At 38.1% G+C, this 21,573-nt stretch overlaps 1 protein-coding gene across 1 annotated transcript in view; it reads left to right on the top strand.

Moving 5' to 3' along the window:
* Positions 1-19,801, top strand: part of LOC120777122 (homeobox protein caupolican-like) — a 35,551-nt gene extending 15,750 nt beyond the window's left edge. Inside the window, exons 2-5 of the mRNA XM_040108265.1 lie at positions 2,540-3,187; positions 9,229-9,344; positions 14,404-14,795; positions 17,640-19,801. Coding sequence (XP_039964199.1) covers positions 2,540-3,187; positions 9,229-9,344; positions 14,404-14,795; positions 17,640-18,799 — 2,316 coding nt within the window. The 3' untranslated portion in view covers positions 18,800-19,801. The remainder of the gene's footprint in view (positions 1-2,539; positions 3,188-9,228; positions 9,345-14,403; positions 14,796-17,639) is intronic.
* Positions 19,802-21,573: the final 1,772 nt, after the last annotated feature.

The raw sequence follows: 21,573 nt of genomic DNA, 5'->3' as shown, positions 1-21,573 counted from the left end.
TTCGCTAATTGTAAACGTTGTTAATAAGTTAACGCCCTTCTGGTCTTTAAATCACACAAACGCTAAAGAAAATGATGTACGAACCCACTCAGTCGCCTTTGTTTACATACAATATGTTATATACATAAGTATGTATGTATCTGTAGACGTATTTATAATCTACGGCAGGAATCATAAAGAAATTTGATATGCCCGCTAAATGCGTGAAAATTATACAGTTAAATAACAATAACAACACAAAACTGACAATCAGATGAATGAAACAAAGAAACGCAACGCAGACAGTCGGACAGACAAACGAACTTACGCAGCGCTTAAATAAATAGCAACACTTGTCATGGGACAATTTGCATATTTTGCCACATCTCACATATAAAACAATAATTCGCAATCAGTTGGCAGTGATCGCGCGTTGAGAACACATTAACGTGAGCGTGAGTGTAGGTTGCACACAGCAGAATTCGGGAAGACACAGTTGTGCGAAACTTTAAGTTGACTTTATTGCAGACTCCACTTGGTGGAGTGGCCATAATGACTAAGTTAGCGGTTGAACCCGAGTATATATGTATATGTATTTAGACGCGATCCGCGCTCATTTGCATGGCTGACCTGAGGCTGCTGCCAGAGCGCCTCTTGACGTTCGTCGTCGCCACTACCGACGCCGCCGTTTAATGGTTGCGACCACTCAGTGCCGCCACATTCCAAATGGCGTACGAAATTTGTCATCAACTATCAGCTGCCATTTAGCCGATCCTAGTCGTACCTTATTTTCGCTTTGAATGTCTCTACTTTGCAGCGAGTCTTTAGCATCTGATAAAATGTGGCCAGTGCTGGTGCTGTGGGATCGTTGCTGACTCGTCTGCCAGAGCCATGGCAAAGAGTTCACAACCAAAAAAAGAAGGAAGCACTGAAACATTCTTTCAAGGTAGTTTCTTAAAAAAAGCGAGGTTAAAGTATTATTATGAAGAAAAAAAGCGACGAGTTCACTGCTAGCTGCCGCCTGTGACGCGTCCACGGTTTTCGTGTCAACCGCTAGCAGCTAGACTTGCTCGATATTTCAGTGTTTTGTTTCTTTTATGCTTCCTACTAAACAATATTTTTTTTTGTTTTTGCTTAATACACATGGCGTCATTATGTGGAGCTTGTGTCCAGTTGAGTTTTGATCTTGGCCTCGTTTTTTTATTCTTCAATTTCTTCAACTTTGTTTATAAGAGCCGTCTTTTGCTGGCAGCCAAATTTGTAGGCCGCTTAGTTTGTTGCTTAATCCCTTCTGCTGTTGCTACAATTTCTATGTACGCTATGGTTTTTCTTCGTTTTTTACACGTTCGTGGCTTGCGCTGTCTTCCTCGCAGTCGTTTTGGTTTGGCTTTCGTTTCGTGGAGGACATCAAAATGCTGGCTAATAAAATGTGACAGCCGCAGCTAATGAATCGGCGCAGTGACAGCGCGGCGTGCAGCGGAGGCAAACCGAAATGTACAGATGTATGTATGTGGCAGCCGACCGGCCTCAGTCGGCAACGAGCGTTATTTGAATTTCGTTGATTTTTTTAATTTCTTTTTTTCAATTTTTTTTCTCAATTCTTTGCATTGTGTTGTGTTTGGTGTAATTTAGTGTTTTTGTTGTTTAATTTTTCGGCTTTATAGTTGACTTTAGCTGCTCTGTAGCCTCAATCTTGCAGACACATTGCGATTCGCTGCGGTTATCGAGTGCGGGCAGCCGCGGCATACCTGCGCGCATGCGCCACCAGTCACTTCAACATTGTTGATTTGCCATTTGCATGTGTATTTGTGTGTGCGATCGTGCCTCAAACGGTTTGTGGCGCTGTTCGGCTTTCTTATTCCCTTCTGTGGTTGTTCTCACTGTCCATTTCACAGTGGCCTTTTTTATTTCATTGCTTTATTGATTGTTACACCGTTACCGCTGCACGCTGCGCATCAGCAACCGCAACGAATTTTATTTTATTTTCTTGTAGGCAAACCCCATGATTTGTTTTCGGCTGTTGTTGTTGTGCTCCAACGACTTCACTCGACCATCTCACACGACCCTACCCACCACTAGCCGAGTAGGTCCTACATATACATATGTACATACATAGATTGTTGTTTTTGCTGTCCGTTGCACGCTGGCGTATCTGAAATCTGACTGTGATAAATTGAAAATTAATGAAGTGAAAATAGATGGAACGGATCGCAAATTGCGCCGAGCCAATAAAATATTTTGACATTTGGAGTTATCGTCTTAATCTGCTTGGCTGACTCGCGCTGACCGCGCCAATGCTGTTGCTTGATGTGGCTGGTTTGTCGGCAGTGTATTTTCTTTTATCGAAAGTGCGTGCTTCGTCTTCTATGAATGTCTTGTTAGCGGTTTTCGATCGGCGCTACAAAATGTTGTTTGCACTGTGCACTATTGCCTCGCAATGCCGTTACACAAATCACCTGCTCTTGCCATATTTCTTCAATACACTTACTCATTTGCTTTATGCGCCATTTAGTTTCGATGAAATTTCAATTTCCTAACTCACTTTGCTTCCTACTTACAGTTACTCAACGGTGTTGCACAGTCAGCAGCTGCCGCCGCTGCCATTTCCAACGGCATGTCGGCCAACAGCAGCATGGGCCTCGTTGGCGGCAGCGCACCGTCACCGCTCTCTGGCGGCAATGATGCATCGCTCAGCCCATCTGGCGGCTCGTCGGCCACCACAACTGGCGGTGTCACAACCACTGGACCGCTTAGTCCAGGTGCAATTTCGCAAACATCAAATAATACCAACAACAATAACAACAGCGGCGCTAGCACAGCCGGTCTCAGCATACTGCATAGCAGCACCGCCAATGCAATCGGCTTGAGTTTGAGCCTAAATGCAGATGTCAGCGGTAGCGAGGGTGATGTCGGCATGGGTATAGATGGTGCAGGCGCCGCCGCCGCCAATGCTGCCGCTATCAATGATGGCACTACGCCCTGCTGTGAGAATGGCCGCGCCATCATCACAGATCCCGTCACCGGGCAGACGGTCTGCTCGTGCCAATACGATTCGGCGCGCTTGGCGCTCTCCGGCTACACACGCATGCCGGGCGCGGGTGCCACAGCCGGCGTTGGTGTTGGTGTTTATGGCACGCCCTATCCATCAAGCGAGCAAAATCCCTATCCCAGCATTGGCGTGGATAGTTCGGCGTTCTATTCGCCGCTGGTAAGTAGTTGTTGTTGTTTTTTATTACGTTATTATACGTTGTAAATACGCGCATATATGCGTGCGTGTGTGTGTGTTACGTGAATCGTTAACATTTAATTGGATTATCATTTGTTCGCTTTTGTGGTTTGTGGCACGCCACAGGCACGCTGAAAGCCCGATCCTTTCGTTATGCAAATAGACAGCGGTCAGCAGGCGGCATTTGGTTCGCGCGTGCGCCGTCACTGCCTGCAGCCGCGTCTCCACTGACAAGATAATTGAATTGAGCGCTTTGACATTGAAGTGCGGATTATTTGGTTTTGGAAATTGTCGAACCGTTTGTACTCAATTGAGTTATTGTGCGCCGTAACTAAATTTATACTGAAAATCTAATGTGTCAGAGTCAGTCTTAGTAAATGACCTGTATTTAGGGGACTTGGAAGACGTGTGTATTCATTTTGATGTTGTACTCTGTGTATGTAACACAAGCAGTCATCCAATCATTGTTATCTGTAGGAACATATTTTAGTACAGGTTAAGGTTCTTAAAGGAGCTTTCTTTGAACGAAAAAAAAAATCATTCAGAATGTTTCTTAAGAACCCCATCGCACTGAAAAGTTCTGGAGAATCTCTGCTAGCAATATTTTACAATGAGCTTGCAACAAGTTGCCCGGATTAAAATGATTTTGTGCATCTAATGTTTTTTTCGGAACACCTTGAACTAGTTGAGATAGATATTGAATTGCACATTATGTTTAAGTACGATATAGTTTATTCACGATGACGAGGCTAGTTGAATTCCTGATTTCTGTGTATCCCTCTGCAAGCGGCAACTTACTCTTTTCAACAAATTTGCGATGTGGAGGTCTTAGGATCTATATTATAAGAGGTGTCACAAGGGACTGGCGTTCTTAGCTGTCCAATTGAGATCCCTATTAGGATCGAATCATAACCTAACCTAATATAAACTCTTCTAAGCGCCAGCTTAAAGAAAAATTTTCGTATTGTTATATAATTTGATAGACATGCTTCTTGGCACTCTTAGAAGGTTGCACGCAGGAAAAATCGCATAATTGGAATTCTCACAAAATGCCTTTAAATAAAATAGAATAAAACGCTACACTAGGCCAGAAATTAAAAAAAAAAAACAAAAATTGTAAATTGTTATCTGTGGTTAAGCATATTTTGAAAAGTATATGTAATCTAGGCCCTTAACAGGTAGTGCTTCGAAATATTTCCCATCGCTAGTCACAAATTTTTCCCATCTTACTGGGAAATCTCGAATTCTATTAAAGTTATTTTGTGATGCTACCCAAGAATCAAGCCATTCTTCATTGTCGCCTTGTGAGCCAGACCTTGTGCCTTGACGGTACAATATCTGGCGTATATGGCAAGTAGGTTAGGACTTCCCATTTAAGCGTTTATAGTTAGTTTTTAGTGGGTTTAGCAACGTGTTGCCAAGTGTTGTAATGTAGCAGAATCACTCTTTCGTGCAGCTCCCTTTATTGAGGTTATGGGGCCAAAATTTCCTTGTTGCTGAAACATTTTCTGCTCATGTTGTCACTTTGAAATAGCTTGGCGGGTGACCCACTATGCTGAAGGAACCTCCTCTTGCATTTGACATGGATCCTCACCGAGCAACGTCTCCGATTCATCGTCTTCGAAGGTTTCTGGCTTTCCTCTACGCGGACCGTCGATATTAATATTGAAATCATCGTCTCCGAAGCGACGAAACGAATCCCGCCACGTTTTTTTTAACTTGGAGAAGCAACTACGAAAACTTTTTACTTTTCACGATGCGCTTCTGCCGGCGGTTTTTTTTCTGACTGAATGAAGATTATCAACACTACCCCAACACTGATTATTATTTAGCAAAAAATCGGAGTTATTCGCTCAACCAAAACTATATTTCATATATGGGGTTACATGGGGTTACGGGTTTCAAAAAATCTTTAATTAAACAAATTTTTTATTATTTTATAAAATTCTACAATATTTCAAGAAATTTTCAAGTTGATCCGAGTAATAATTTCGGAGGTACAGCCTTCAGTACTTGTGCGCTTAGCTTGGCTAAGTGTGCCGTCTTTAAACGCGTTTTTCTCAAGCCTGTGTATTTAAAGTCGGTTGGCAAGATTTCTTGCGAACTACTCTACCGATCTTCATGTACATATGTCTTTTAAATACAATACTTAAAGACTTGGACGAAAGATTGTTTTTCGACTATAACTATTTAAAAAAAAGATCGCTAAAATTTTTCCCGAAATTTTCATTGTTTTGTAAAAGTGTTTGCCAAAAATACAATTTTCTGATTTTTTTACTTCTTCGAAGTTTATTTTGTCCAAAACTCTTATTTTTTCACTTTAGATAACCCTGTAAGTAGTTATTCTGCCAACGCGGGAGCAGCTTTTTTCCGAGGGGTCACCGGAAATGGCGTCGCAATAGCCGAGTTTAAAATATTTTTTTGCAAACATATCAGAATTTCTTCGTTATTAGTGTAAGTTTGTAATAATAAGAAAATCTAATAAAATATTTCATTTTTTATATGAGAAAGATATTGTGGAAAATGGCTGTTTTTTGCCCGAGGAAAGCCAAGTAGCCCTTAAGTCGCCTTAAATTTTTTTTTTATGGTCAAGTGGTGGTACGTAGTTTTGTCGCGGTAGTTTGTTGGTACAAGTTCGTCTTCGTCCGTCATAACACTGCTTCTGTCAATTAGCATTTTAGTTCGAGAAATGTTCTCTGCACATTTCGAGTGTACTCTGTGTATCTGTTATCAGCTTACCTTTCCTGTCTTTACAGAAGCCGAACCCGATCTTGAAACGTTTGGTTTTCTGCCTTGAGTTCTGTTAAAATTTCGCACCGAGCACCTGCTAGCCAGCATCAAATGCTCCTCATACTCACGCCTTTCTGCCTCTCTCTTCTTTTTGTTGAAAATACGTCTCTCTACACTATGTTCTGGGTATGGAAATAAACAACACTTTGGCCAACTTTTGAAAAATCGCTTTAATAGCACAATTAATGAAAAAAATTTAGTAGAACACGCTGTTAAAAGGACTTGGGTGAACGAAATATTTCTATTAATATTTACTTTATTTCATTTTCTGCTTCTCTTATTTAATAAATTCGATTAGCTTATGAAAACCAATCAATACACACAAAAGCACACTAAAACAATGACAAAGCAAAGGGAAACTAAACCCAAATAAATCGAAGCTTTCAAATAAAATGGAAAAATAGAATGAATTTTTTTGCTGAATATTAACAATTTAAAAGCAGCAAAACAATAATAATTTCAGCACTGAATAAAAGTGACAATGGCTTATAATTAAATACTAAATAAAACCGAATAAAAGTAAACTCGCATTGACAGCGCTGACAAGTGAGGCAACAACAAAATGGCAAGTATGGACGTCAAAGCGATCCCACGCGATGATGGCGGCAAAACTCAATGAATGAGTAGATGAATGAATTTATTTACACAAGCATTGTTGGCAAACGCAAAACACAAAAAACCACAACAACAACAATAAATGCAAAAACAAAACCGAAATTCAACTAAGTTCAAATTGGCTAAAAGGGAAACGGACGTCGGCAGTGGTAATACACAGATATGATATTTGTATATATGTATATGCATGTACCTGTGTGTGCGCGCGTCTACTCAAAATAAAGGTGTCTCACCGGCAAAGCAATACATTGCTGCAATTCCTGTTGTTGTCATGTTTTAGTTTAGTTAACATAAATGCAAGTGTAAAACACGAGCAACAAGCATTGCTAAAACAACAACAATTACAAATACATAAATGCGAACAGACTCATTTATAATGGTAATAATAACAAATGCAAGGGCACACACCAGCATAGAAGCCAGAAATGTATACATATATATAAATAAATGGTATATTTGCCAGACGCAGAGACTTTTTGTATGTACATATACTTTTATATATTTATTAAAAAAATCAGCAGAATGGCGTGATATCAAATCGGAAGAGGCTTAATGAACTCATATGAAAATTTATTTATATGAATATTCTTCGGCTTAAGACACTATATATAAAATATTTATGCCCACGCTTGACGCGAATTTGAACAGACTCTGTGGCCTCACTATCGATACTTTCTACAGTGTCTCATACCGTGCGGATCCCAGATGCTTACAGCGCAGTCTTGCCAATTCGGGAAAAGTGCACAAGAGATGCTCCATTGTTTCCCTTGGGCCTCGCTCTAGATACCTGCAGTCTTCTCGATTTGTCAGCCCCATTCTGAGGGCGTATGTTACCACCAGACAGTGACCAGTTAACATACAAGTACATATGTACATACATATATACGTCTCCGTCACATCTTTCGTACTAAATAATGATCTTAGTAAATCAAAAGCCGTTTTCTCAACACCAGGTTAACAGACATCTGTCAGTTAAGTTCTGGTTAACTTAACCTAGACTCCTTTTTTCGGAAAATAATTTTTATTTTTAACTAGAACATAACTGACAGGTTACTACTAACCAGTCATTGAGAAAACGGCCCTAATTACGATAAAATGAATTGAAATTTGAACCTTCGCAATCAAAATACCATCTATTGAAATCAGGACCAGAAAACCCGTCGTTCCAATTAAATTTCTATTGAAGATGAGGCAGTGTTGAATCATCAAAGTTTTCAATGCAATTTGAAGGAGAATGTCTTCTAGAAATTGTTTAAATGAATATTATTAAATATTACGACAATACAAATGATGTTGAGGCTTATTTTCGGAACAAATTTTTAATGCTTTTCAAGGCTCTTAAAATTATGTCTGGTTCAAAATAAACACTTTTGGATATAATAAGAGCTAATGTCGGTAGAATTTCGAATTCGTCATTTCCCAATAATAGCAAATAGATTTATTGCTAAGATGTATATATGTATAGTACGATGAGTCAAAAAACGAATATCTTTTCTTCTCACTTGACACTTTGAAAAATACGTTCTTAGACACCGCTGTGCTTAATTCTCTCGAAGTATGAGTGCTGATATTATTATTTTACGATGCAAATGGTTCTTTTTTGTTTTCTTATGAATTTTATAATTTAATGCACTTATAGAGATTTTCAGCACATCTTTTGTATGGAGAATGGGCGTGATTATAATCCGTTGTCATCCGCCCTTTTTCAAAAAATATTATGAATTTTTGGTTGATATAGCTTAACTTAGATAAAGTTTTACCGGCGGGCTGTGACGCCATACACACAGACTAACTGGTCTTTAGTAATGCCAGATTGAGGCTCAGTTTAATGACAGTAGGTTGATATATTTTATGGGGTTTGTATAATACATAAGTACATAATATTAGGTGCACAATTAAGTTACCGCTGTTTAAGGGGTTACATGGGTTTCCTTGTTAAGTTAAAGACATAATTTTTCAAAAATGTTTTTCATATAAAATTAAATATTTTATTAGAATTACTTATTGTTACAAACATACACTATTAACAAAGAAGTTCTGAAATTTTTGAAAATAAATATAATATCTCGGCAATTGCGACGCCATTTCTGGTGACCCCTCGAAAAAGATGCGCCTGCGTTGGCAGAATAACTCCTTACAGGTTAGTCTGGAACTTAGGAGTTGAAGGAGGGAAAAATAAAATTGAAAATTGGATTTTTGGCGGACATCTTTACAAAAAAATGAAAATTTCAATGAAAATTTCCCGACATTTCCTTTTTGAAATGGGGACTAATTGTAAGAATTGTATCTCAAAGACCTAAGTAAAATTTCATGAAGATCGGTTGAGTAGTTCTCGAGAAATCTTGACAACCGATTTCAAAAACACAGTTTCGATAAAAACGCGTTTAAAGACGGCGCACTTAGCCTACCTAGCCTCAAGCGCACAAGACCGTCAAGGCCGTATCTTTGAATTTTACTCGGATCAACTTGAATTTAGAACAATATTTTAGAGGTGTTGTAGAATTTAAGAAGACAATAAAAAATCTATTTGTTTGAAACCCAGAAACCCATTTTCAAGCATTTATATTTAATCAAATTTTTCTTTGCTGTAATATCTATTTCCACTCGTCTTCTTACAGAGTAACCCCTATGCACTTAAAGAGGGCAACGCTGGCTCTGACATGTCTGCGTGGACCTCAGCTAGCCTGCAGCCCACCACTGGTTATTATTCATACGATCCCATTGCTGCTTATGGGTAAGTAATCAAAGACATTTATCTGCAATTATTAAGTTTCTACAAAAAACAACAACAAAAAAATATTATCAGCCGCTACTTATTTATAAATATGTATATATGTATGTGTGTATGTAAGTATAACAACAGAAAAAAGAAATAAATCTTAAGCACTTCAACGTAAGCGCGATGACTTATGAGGTGTTGACAATATGTTGCCTGGTCTTTATGCTCCTAAGTGGCTTATCAGTGAGTAGGCGACTTTCTTCTCATGACCTCACTCGCTCTGGCCCTGGCTCTGGCTGTGGCGTGTGTCAGCTAACGGTTGCTGTAAGTGGGACACGCTATGCACGTGATTTATTACTTACTTGCTGCCCAAAAATAAATTTCGGTTTTTGTTAGCGTCAATGCAGCCAAGCGTTAAATGAGCGAGATTACCAACTTCTGTTCAATTTAATGCAAGTATTTAATGCAAATATATTAAATTAAATTGCTGCGAGGATTTATTTTTCTAAATTAAACGAATTTCATTATATACACTTTAAACGCTTAACTGCTGATAAAATTAAAGACATAACTCAGCCGATCACGACGCTGGAGATTTGCTATTTGCCCGCAAGCCGCAGTCGGCTGCTGCGTCCACTCTGAGAGTGCGACGAGCTTGTCTGCGGTTGTGTGTCACAAAAATTGCGAAGAATACACGCGCATACTATAGAAACAGTAACAACAACAAGAACAGCAACTTTATCTACGAGTATGAACCCAACTAAGTCCCTGGCGTACATTTGTAGTCTGTGGCAGTTCAACAAGTGGTACAGCAGTGTTTGTCGCTTACGTCGCTTCAATTGTCCTGTCGCCCGTTTTCGTCTCCTTTCGTTGGTATCAGCAATATGTTTTCATTTTACGTTCTGGCTATTACAGTTACTTCTATTTTTATTACGCTTGTTTGGCTATTGATTATTTGTGTTTGTAGTTGCTGTTGTTTTTCAAATGCGACACTTAAAATCATCGAAAGATTTAAATTCGTTGTGCGTTCACCCGTGGCTGAAAAGCTTTTACTGTGGCCAGCTGTCACTTTCAAGGATTTTCGCTGTGAATTTTCACGCTGAAGCTGCTAAAGCTTAGACGTTTTGGAAACTTTTGCCGCATTTCGGTTTTGTTGTCTAAAAAAATTAATTCGTTGGTTTAAAGATTTAGCGGATTTGTATTGGGAAGCAAGCAATTTTGAATTTTGTTATGGAGAAATGCCAATTAAATCAGCTTTTTCAGAGCTTAAGCTTTGCTTTAGTTTGGTTTAGTAAATAGAGAAATTCACTTTTCAAATTAAATTGTAGGTTTTATTTAGCATTGTTGGAATTATCCGATCCGTCCTTACTAAAGAAAACTAGCATAGTCTATTTTTATAAGCTTATCTCGAGGCAAATTTTTTACCAGCAAAGTCATTCATCATAGACCGGCGCACACATATAGTAATCACACGCTGACTGGTCCAGATTATAAGATGGTTGCATACCCAACTAAATTTTCGGAGCGCCTAGCTAATTACTATCGTTGTGTGTAGCCTAGGGTTATCCTGATGAAACACAATTCCTCTTCTATTGCCCAAAGCTGACGACTTCTATTACGATTGTTTCCTTCTGACGCTCCAAATTTTGAATTGAGAAGATTTAATAGGAATCGATTCCTTGCAAATCGTACCAAAAACACAGAAAAACATCTTGGCTTGGAAGCCAATGCTTTTTGTTTAACATTCACTTTCCAAACTGTTTTTGTTTTTGCCAAGTTTAGCTTCTGGGCGATCGATACAGTGCTCACATAATGGTCAAACTCAACTATTTAAATTATTTTTACGATATCAGATTTTAAACACAATTTCTAACCTCTTATCTTGTGTTTTCGCTAACTCTATACTGCGTGACCCTAGCACTTATACAACCTGAGATGCAGATTTCTATATCCATCTATTGCAAAAAAGTGGACTTCTTTTTAAAGTTCGAGCAGGGTCTGGTTACGTAGACCCGACTATTGGAAGATCGAACTTGAGTATTTCGTAGATTGTACTGAACTTTTAGTTTAACTGTGAGGTTAGTCTTGTAGGCGAATGAGCCTACGAACGCGAATTTCAATAGAATCTGTGGTTTCACTAAAGATACCTGTTTTAGCATATTATATCGTGTGGCTGCCCAAGAGATGCTCTAATGTTTCCCTGCCTTGGTCTTGACACTTTTTACAGTCAAGACCTTGTGATAATGTCAGCCTCATACTGGAACGTTGTGCCGCCATCAAGCTGTGACCAGCTGGTACTCGAAACATGTATGGTACCTGCGATCGAGTGCCAGTACTTAACTTTACCGATTCACACATGATTCTCATTTCATGATTCCAACCACGATATACATACATATATATATTTTAAAAATAATATCTAATTATTTCTACAATATCTGTTATGAGAATTAAGTAATTAGTTGTTTCCACCTCACCTTCTTCCAAACATCTTCTGCAAATGGCGTCTGGTAAGATTCCCAACCTTACAGCATGGACGCTAATAGTTCAATGGCCTGTTAAAAGCCCCACAACTAGGGAGAGGCTAAGCTTACTGAGGGTAAAGTCAGCCATCTGTAAAGAAGCTCACTGCCTCTTTCTTCCAACGCCTTCTTCCCACCCATAGTTCCCTCGTCGTAATATGCGCATAGAAGGAGTTCGGTTTGGTGACTCCAAGATCTAGATGATCCCGTATGCAGTCAAGGTATTTGAGTATATCCGAGTGCTCAGATACGCGTTTTTTAAGGAATCCAATTTCTCACTACGGGAATTATGTTCAAAATGGCGTTAAGAGCCGTAGTGGGAGCGGAAACCGGATAGTATGTAAAAAGTGGAAATTTATTTCAAAATATTTGGCGACTTGAACCAAACTGGATCGGGGTCTTCACTTGACTAAATTCGTGTCATATTATATTAAAAATAATATAATTTTTCAAAGTCAGGAGCTATGAAGTTGCAAAACCCAGGCTTTAAGCATTGATGCTATAAAAATATGCTGGCATGCCACCCTATGACAAAAGTTTCTTCACATATGAATTAACTATTATCTCGGTATGGCCCATACAATGATCTGAAGCTGCTAGAGATGTCATGTCCATGAGGATTAAGCAGAAGATATTTTTTGATCATAATTACATATGAAACCGAACAACTTCAGAACTTTCTGCTGTCCTATATAATATAAATTGTAAATTCTCTCCTCTTTCGCCGTGATTGCGTTTGTTATAAACGAAGTACTATGCTAGACACAGTTTGCTAGAAAATCATTACGTGACCGCACGATCCACTGATCGATCTCATCAGTATGCATATACTTGTATGTAGTAAACTTTTGATTAATGTGAACGATAATCCATCTTAAGAAAATCCATTTACAGTTTAATGGATCGATTGCTAACTTCAATGAATCTGCACATTATTTCAAACGCTAATGAGATAATGAGTCTGGACACAAGCAAACCGAAACATGGCTATACTGTAGCATACAAAATATGTATTATTATATAAGTCCAATAATGGCAATATCTTCATTTTGCACATAGTCCCCACGTATTATTAAGTAAAAACTATTGCTTATCGATTAAATGCGCTTACAGATATGGCATCAAAGCGCTTACTTAGATAATACCGCCAATAACACTAATACATATCAACGTTGATTAGGTAAGCTAAACTGCAACTCCATTCCGAAACCATATTGAAGTCAAGTCAATTACTGTACCAAGGTGTCTCCGGTGCAGATAACGAAATTACTCAACTAAAAGCTAAAGTTAGCGTACCGCGCTCATGCGCTGCCATGGCGGTGGCGTTGCTATTGGGAGGAAGTGGTGTTATTGAGGCAGTGGCGAAGGCTATGTCTGCAATGATAGTATTGCTGGCTCAATCAACATTCCAACTGACAATTAGTTGCTCATATTTCATATAGTTGTTGTTGTTGCTTGTCTTCTAAATTTCTAAGTTTGCAATGTGTGTTTGTGTGGGGCTGTCTAGTGGAGCGTTGTTTACAGCATTGACGTTATCGTGGCGATTGTTGAGGTTGTTGTTGTTTTTGTTAGTATTGCTGTTAAGGTGGTTGTTGTTTTTATTATTGTTGTTTTGTTGTACGGTTGACGCTTTGGCAATATTTACAAATTGCACACTCGATAGCGCTTTGAGGCGCAGCCGACACTTAATTGCCGCCACTCGACTTGAGTAAATCAAGCGAGTATTTATTTACGTATGATTAGTTATTTACATGTGCATATATGTATCTACCTTTATATATATTTCAATTTGCTATAATTGACCGTTATAAGTTAGTAAGTTAACACTCGGCTTTGCCAATTCATTTAAATATCCGCTTTGAAGGCGATGAAGGTTGGTGGGAAAGACATTAAGCAGATTGTAATCTGATTGAGCTTGAGTTTTTTATTAAAGAAAAAAGCAATAACAACAACAAAAGGAAAAAAAAACGTTAGCTTCGGTTGTACAACAACTTAAATACCCTTCACATGTGTATTTCGTATGGCATAAAAGGTTATATAAAGATCTTTAAATTGATTTACAGCGGTCAGTTTGTATGGCAGCTATATGCTATAGTATTCCGATCCGAACAATATGTTTAGAGATTATAGCGTTGCCTTGAAAAGTAAGCCACGGTGAATTTCATTAAGATATGTCGCTAAACAAAAAAGTTTTCCATGAAGAACTAGATTTTGATCGATCAGTTTGTATGGCAGCTAAATGCTATGTGGCTCCGATATCGGCAATTCTGACAAATGAACAGTTTCCTGAAGAGAACTGGATATGTGGAGAATTTTAAATGGATATCTCAAAAACTGAGAGAGTAGTTTACTGATATACACATACAGACAGACGTAGATATATAGCTAAATCCACTCATCACGTCATCCTGATAATATATATGTACATATGTACATATATTTTAATGGTTTATTTTAAAATAACTAAAAAAAAATTTTCTGAATATGAAAATGAAAATCTTTCTATTATCACATATATTGAAATATTTAACAAAAAATATTTTTTTTTTCAGCTACGGTTCCAGTTACGACTTGGCGGCGCGCCGCAAGAACGCCACACGCGAGTCCACAGCCACACTCAAGGCTTGGCTCAGTGAGCACAAGAAGAATCCGTACCCCACCAAAGGTGAGAAGATAATGTTGGCCATCATTACGAAAATGACGCTGACACAGGTCTCTACATGGTTCGCGAATGCGCGCCGACGTCTGAAGAAGGAGAATAAAATGACTTGGGAACCAAAGAATAAGACCGACGATGATGATGAAGCAATGTTGTCGGACGATGAGAAGGAAAAAGATGTTGCCGATGAGGTTGATAAGCTGAACAGCGGCGGTGTAGGCGCTGGCGACGTCGTTGGGGGCGTTTACGGTGGTGCAGCTATGAGTGGCAGTGACTTGCGAAAAGGTGAGTTAGACAACTAAATTATTAAATGTTGTAAGGTATATTTTAAACTGAAGTGTTAGTTATAGTTTTGGTAGTTCAGCAACATCACTATCCTCTAATCTTAAGTTGTTAAAATTAACTTAATTTCATTTAAGCCTTCACAAGTTGACAGTGTGAGTTTCCTGTTAAGTGCCATACTGCTCTGTGTCAACTACACGCACGCTATTTGGCTATTGTTATTGCTTTTCTTTGAGAGAGCTCTAATTCGTTGTTTGGCACTTTGGCATCGCTTATGGTTACACTCTGCTTCTTAAGCTCGTTCCCTTTTGTCTTAAGCACTTAAGCAGCACAAAGCGATGACCGTTTTACTTTTGGTCCATCGCGTGAGGGTTGTTGGCCTTCAGTTGTACTGAAAATGAGGGTGATACGAAAAATATTTGATGAGAATAATTTAGAGATTCCTTTAAGAGAAATAATAATAATACCGCATAAAGGCATAAGCATATATATTCATTAAGGGGTTACATGGGCTTCCTCGAGTAAAAAACAGTATTTTTTCAAAAATGTTTTCTCATGTAAAAAATGAAATATTTTACTAAAATTTTTTATTGGAAAGAATATGCACTATTAATAAAGAAATTCTGAAATTTTTGGAAATATTTTAAACTCGGCCATTGCGACGCCATTTCCGGTGGCTCCTAGGAAAAAAATGCGCCCGCGTTGACAAGATAAGTCCATTAAGAAAAAAACTGAAAATTGGATTTTTGGCAGACATTAAAAAAAAAAAAAAATTGAAATTTTAAGTGGAAATTTCGTGACATTTTTTTTCTTAAAAAGTTATAATAAATTATAAAACGCGTTTAAAGACGGCGCACTTAGTCTGACTAGCCGGAGCGCACAAGTTCTGAGCGCTGTAACTCCGAAAGTTTCACCCAGATCAACTTGAAAATATTGAACAATATTCTAGAGGTGTTGTAGAATTTAATAAGACACTAAAAAAATCGATTTTTTGAAACCCTCAATCCCATGTAACCCCTTAAGCAATCTTGGTTATATATTTAACGAAGAAAAATAGCTGAAGATATAATTTACAATTCTTTTTTAATCACATTCTATCGTGTTATTCAGTTTTAATCTTACATAACAAAGGACTTGTAGTTTTAGCTCTTTCTCAAAGCCATTTTGAATGATTATTCCTGGTGGAGTTAAAGCATAAAGTCTTCTAAGGATTGTATGCTTGTCAGAATGATGTATGAAAGACTTAAATCTAAGGTACCGTTCATTGCTTTACTCTGTAAAGGTTCAGTAAGACCAGAAACTCATATTTCATCCTAATTTATATTTCTAAATCGTGCATTCCATTATAAAACCCTATCCCTAATTGGTAGTAAACTCTAAAACAGTAATTTAAAATATAAGTCCGTCTTATGGTTCTTTCCTAAGGACTGAAAAAAAAACAGAAAAAATAGTTTTTTTGGAAAAATCAATTTATTTTATTCAAAATAGTCTCCTTCTGCTTCAATACACTTTTTGCAAGGTCCAAAAGCATGTCGAACGAGTGTTTAAGCTCGTTGGCCGGTATGGCCGCCAGTATGCCGGTACAAGCCTTTTGAATGGCCTCTACGCCTGCATAACGCTTTCCTTTCATGGGCAAATGCATTTTTCTGAAAAGAAAGAAGTCGCATGGTGCCATATCAGGTGAATACGGGGAAGGGTTATTGATTAAAATGTGATTTTTGGTCAAATAATCGGTCACAAGCGTCGATCGATGAGACGGCGTCAGTCAATTTGTGCGGAAGAAACCCTACACACACCTTTTGTAAGCCCAAATGTTCGGTCAAAATGCGGTAAATCCGGTGATCACGAATTTTGATTGGCCCACATGTTGATCTCCACTTATGTTCTCCGCGCAAGATTAAAAGGTCATGTTTACTTTGGAAAACATCTTGTACACTTACAAGGCCGAAAAAAGCAAATTTTCAAAACTTTTTCTGAGAAAGCTTTTAAATTTGTCATATATCCGTTTTCATATACTCCGAACCACCCTCATAAAAGACACATTGTAACGAAACCCTACCAAATTTTGCTTGCCAAAATCACTGCTTGCTCCAACAAAGCGCAACAAAGCGTTTACGAGTGCAAACATTGCCAGCATTGGGGTTGGCTTTTGGCTGGCGGCTCATTCACTTTAAGTGATATTTATGTGGCGCGACATTACACATTCCTCCTTTTGTCTACTGCCACTACCTCTTACACTCGCTAACTGCCACTTGTGGGCTGTTGTTGTTTTCCAAGCATTCAAACATACTTATGTTGTTGTTATTGGTTGCTTTACCACTGACATTGACTATGATACAACTGAGCTGCCCCAACTGCTCGACGGCTGGTCGACGTCGGCCGGAAATGGCTGGCATATGGCTGCCATTAACTTAAGGGCTGCTCGGTGGGCTGTGCAACAACGCCTTTAAGTGGCCTCGCTGACTGAATTCTGCGACTTTTACCAAATTAAGTTAACTTCAAGACAAGACAAGACAACAGCGAGTAGAGTAAACACGAGTGTACGGCTTGTGAACTTACTGCATAAAGGACGGTAGGAGGGGGGTGGCTTCAAAGTAACGGAAGATGAAATATTTTGTAGTTGAAAGTTGTGGCATTGCGAGGGTTGAGCGCTTCAACGCCCACAAATGGTAGCAGAAAACGAAGGAAGAATTGACAAAACTTTTGTTTCTGTTGTTGTTTTAACTTAACCGTTGTGTACAATTCTTTGTTGTAATTGTGCGTCTTAGCAGAGATTTCCGCATTCAATTCGCAAACAAATTGAAATTAAATTAATTTGCATATCACCCTCCCCTCTCTCTTTTGCAGATGACCCTGTAGTGAAATCTGAGTTATTGGGAAAGGAGGACAAAATGGATGGTTGCACAGTGGATGAACCGAAATTCGGCGATATACCCACCCTACGCAACATGAGTGGCATCTACAATTCACCATATGGACAACACCCCAGCTATCATCCCTACCAACAACAACAAGCAACGGCTTACTACCAACAACAGCAACAACAGCAGCATGCAGTTAGTATGACATATGGCACAGCAAGCCAAATCAACGCAGCGGATGAGTATAATGTGTCAAAAAACCTGCTGCGTGCGGCGGACTGTGGTATACCGCTCCCAGCGAGCAAACCCAAGATCTGGAGTTTGGCAGACACGGTCGCTTGCAAGACACCGCCACCTCCGCCGCCGCCGACGCTGGCCTCACTGCCACCACCTATACAAATGAACACATATCAGCAGCAGCAGCAGCTACAGCAACAACAACAGCAGCAGCAGCAATCATTGCTGCAGAGCCGGTCGCAATACTACCAACAAATGCCGACGCACTTACAACAGCTCAGCCAACTCAATACACACAGCAGCAGCAACATACAGCCGGCACACAACAACAGCAACAGCAACAATTCGACATCGCTGAGTATGATGAACGGCTACGTCGGCGCATTGCCTTATTCGCGCATACCTACGGCGTACGCAGCAGCAACTGGCAGCAGCAACAGCAACAACAGCAGCAATGGTCAATTTCTCAATTTGAGCTCCAGCAGCAACAACAGCAGCAATGGCAACGGCAGCAGCCACCACAACGGCAGTATTGGCAGTGGCAGCAGCAACAGTAGCGCTTCGACGCCACCTGCCATGACGCAAGGGCCACCGCTGCTAACAGCGCAACAATACCACCAACTGCAACAGCAACAACAGCAGCAACAGCGCTTGGGTTTCAATGAAATTCAGCCGGATACGCCGCCACAAACGCCACCCAACATGAAGTTAGTGAGCGGCGGCAGCGGTGGCATTGCCTTGAATCAGCTGGCGCGCAGCGGTTTAATGGCGACACCCACGAGCGCCGCGGCTGGCATGTGTTACAACGGTGGTAATGGTATCGGTGTGTCGCATGGGGGGTACGGCGCGGCGATGGGTTCCAGTGTGGGTATCAATTACGCGTTGGCAGCGGCACGTGCTGAGGGCTGAGTGGGCGCAGATGGAGGCCATGAGTCAATCAGTCGCTGAAGTTAATATCGAAAACAATTAGCTCACGCAACTCGTGTCATCCGTGGGTTATGTGCAACAACAAAAGCAGGCAATAAATTGTAAAAATATAATTGAATTAAATTTTTTGTAGCAAAACGCTCAGCGCTTTCGGACAGCGGACAGCGGAAGTAAGTCACGCTAGTGTTTTTAAATACTTTTCCTTGTACATCTGCGTCGTATTTACATACATGTGTCTATACACCACAAAACCGCTAATCGGGGCAGTCTCTGCCGTCACAATTTAAACGCGCTAATTATTTTGCAATAAAAACGTAATTTGAGTAAGCGGCAATAAAAAGTATTTATAGCAATACGCGTGCGTGGAAAAAAGGTCGCCTGCCGGCTGCGTAATTCAACACGCGCGCATGCGCAGTTATCCAAAAAAAAAAGCGAAACAAAAAAAAAGTAAGGCAAAAAGTAGTTGAAAACAGCAAAAGTAATAACTGAAGACTTAAGGCACGAACTCGCCGCAGCAAATACGTGAAAATATGGAGAGGGTGGTCGCCGCAAATTGCCTGTGCTGTTGCAGTTGTTATTGTACAATTAAAAGCGCTTTATTAAAACAACAATAAATGCGAGTTAAGGCATACGCACATCCCATTAGTCACACCAACGGCAGGTTAACGACTCTGCGCACACAGTAGCAGCCACAACTAGGCAGCAAGCTAGCTAGCAGCTGCAACAATAACACTATCGGTAACAAGCGCGAAGGTGTTGTAAAAATAGCAATTAAGCCTTGATAAAATTGCTTGTAAAACTTATAAATTAAGATTAAAAGCACATTAAAAAATGGCAATTAAAAAGTGCTAAAAAATAACGCATGCGGCATTATTTTGCTGTTGGCGCAAATAGGGGTGGTTCGTAAACATGTTTGCAAACTAGAAAAAAATAATATTAAAGCTATAAGAAAAATAGAGAAAAATAGAAAAACGTTGACTTTGGTTGCACGGATGATACGCCACAAAAATGAAAAGGTTTCCTTACAAGCAGTTGATTTTGAAGGTTCAGTTTCTATGGTAGCTATACGATATAGTGACTCGATCTGAACAATTTTTTCGGAGCTTATATCTCTGCTTTGAAAAATAATTCACGTCAAACTTGGTGCAGATATCTTCATATCAAATAATATAGTTTGCCATATATAAATTTTATTTTGCATGTTCAGTTTGTATGTCAGCTATATGATATAATGGTCCGATTTAAAACCTTTTTTCAAATATTATGGTGTTGTCTCAGGAACTAATCCATGATAAGTTTCATGAATATATCTTATCAAATAAAAAAGTTTTCCATGCAAAATCTTGATTTGGAACGTTTAGTTTGTATGGCAGCTATACGCTATAGTGCCCCAATTTGAACACATTTCTCGGAAACTGTATCTCTGCTTTTAGAAATAATTCTTGTCAAATTTCGTGAAGGTATCTCATCAAATAAACAAGTTTTCATACAAAAAATTGGTTTTAATCGCTCAGTTTGTATGGCAGCTAAATGATATATTGATCCGAGCTAAAATATTTCTTCAGATATTGTGGCGTTATCTTAGAAAATAATTTTTGTGAAATTTCGTGAAGATATTTCGTCAAAAAAAAAGTTTTCCAGACATAAACTAGATTTTAAACGTTCAGTTTTTATAACAGCTATATGCTATCCTTATCCGATATCGGCGGTTCCGATCGATAAGCAGCCTCTTGGCGAGAAAAGAATGTGTACACAATTTCAGATTGATATCTCAAAAACTGGAGGATTAGTTCGCTTAGATTTGTTTTATTTTTTTTATCGGTTTCTTAAATGTTTTTATACTTTTAGCTTATAAATTAAGCTTTAAAATTTCAAAAAGCCAAAACACCATTTCAGTAGCATTTAAATTTGGAAAAAGGTAGCCTTAATGGAGCTATACAAAAGTGTGAAAATATGGTTTTATGTAAGTAAGTTTGCCTTTCCGACTTGTAATTTTAATAGGTATATAAATTTGGTTTTTTTTAATTTCCTTATTATTATTTTATTTTATGTTACTTTACAATATTTTATTTTATTACTATTTTTATTTCATTTTATTTTATTTTTATTTTATTTTATTTTATTTATTTTATTTTATTTTATTATTTTTTATTTTATTTTATTTTATTTTATTTTATTTTATTTTATTTTATTTTATTTTAGTTTATTTTATTTTATTTTATTTTATTTTATTTTAGTTTATTTTTTTATTTTATTTTTTTTTCTATTATTTATTTTAACGTATCGATTCCTATAGTTTTTATTTTATTTTATTTTATTTTTATTTTATTTTATTTTTTTTATTTTATTTTATTTTATTTTATTTTATTTTATTTTATTTTATTTTATTTTATTTTATTTTATTTCATTTTATTTTATTTTAGTTTATTTTATTTTATTTTATTTTATTTTTTTTCTATTATTTATTTTAACGTATCGATTCCTATAATTTTTTTTATTTTACCTATCTTTTTTAATTTTTGTGCGTTAACGATTTCATAACTCCTTTCAATGCCTAAATAGCTTTAAATTAAAAAATAAAAAAAACAAACAAAAAAAATTTTAAATTAAAAGAGTAAAAGAAAATATTCTAAAACATGTAGAGTATCAAAAAATATGTTTATGAAATTTTTAAAATATTCTTGACCATAAAGATCATCAAAAAACATGTTTTTGAACCACCCAGTGCGCCAGCGATGTGCTCTAAATATACACAA

Source organism: Bactrocera tryoni, chromosome 5 (genome assembly GCF_016617805.1).
Source record: "Bactrocera tryoni isolate S06 chromosome 5, CSIRO_BtryS06_freeze2, whole genome shotgun sequence".
In the NCBI taxonomy this organism is placed as follows: Eukaryota; Metazoa; Arthropoda; class Insecta; order Diptera; family Tephritidae; genus Bactrocera; species Bactrocera tryoni.
This window is presented reverse-complemented; position numbering and strand designations above follow the sequence as displayed.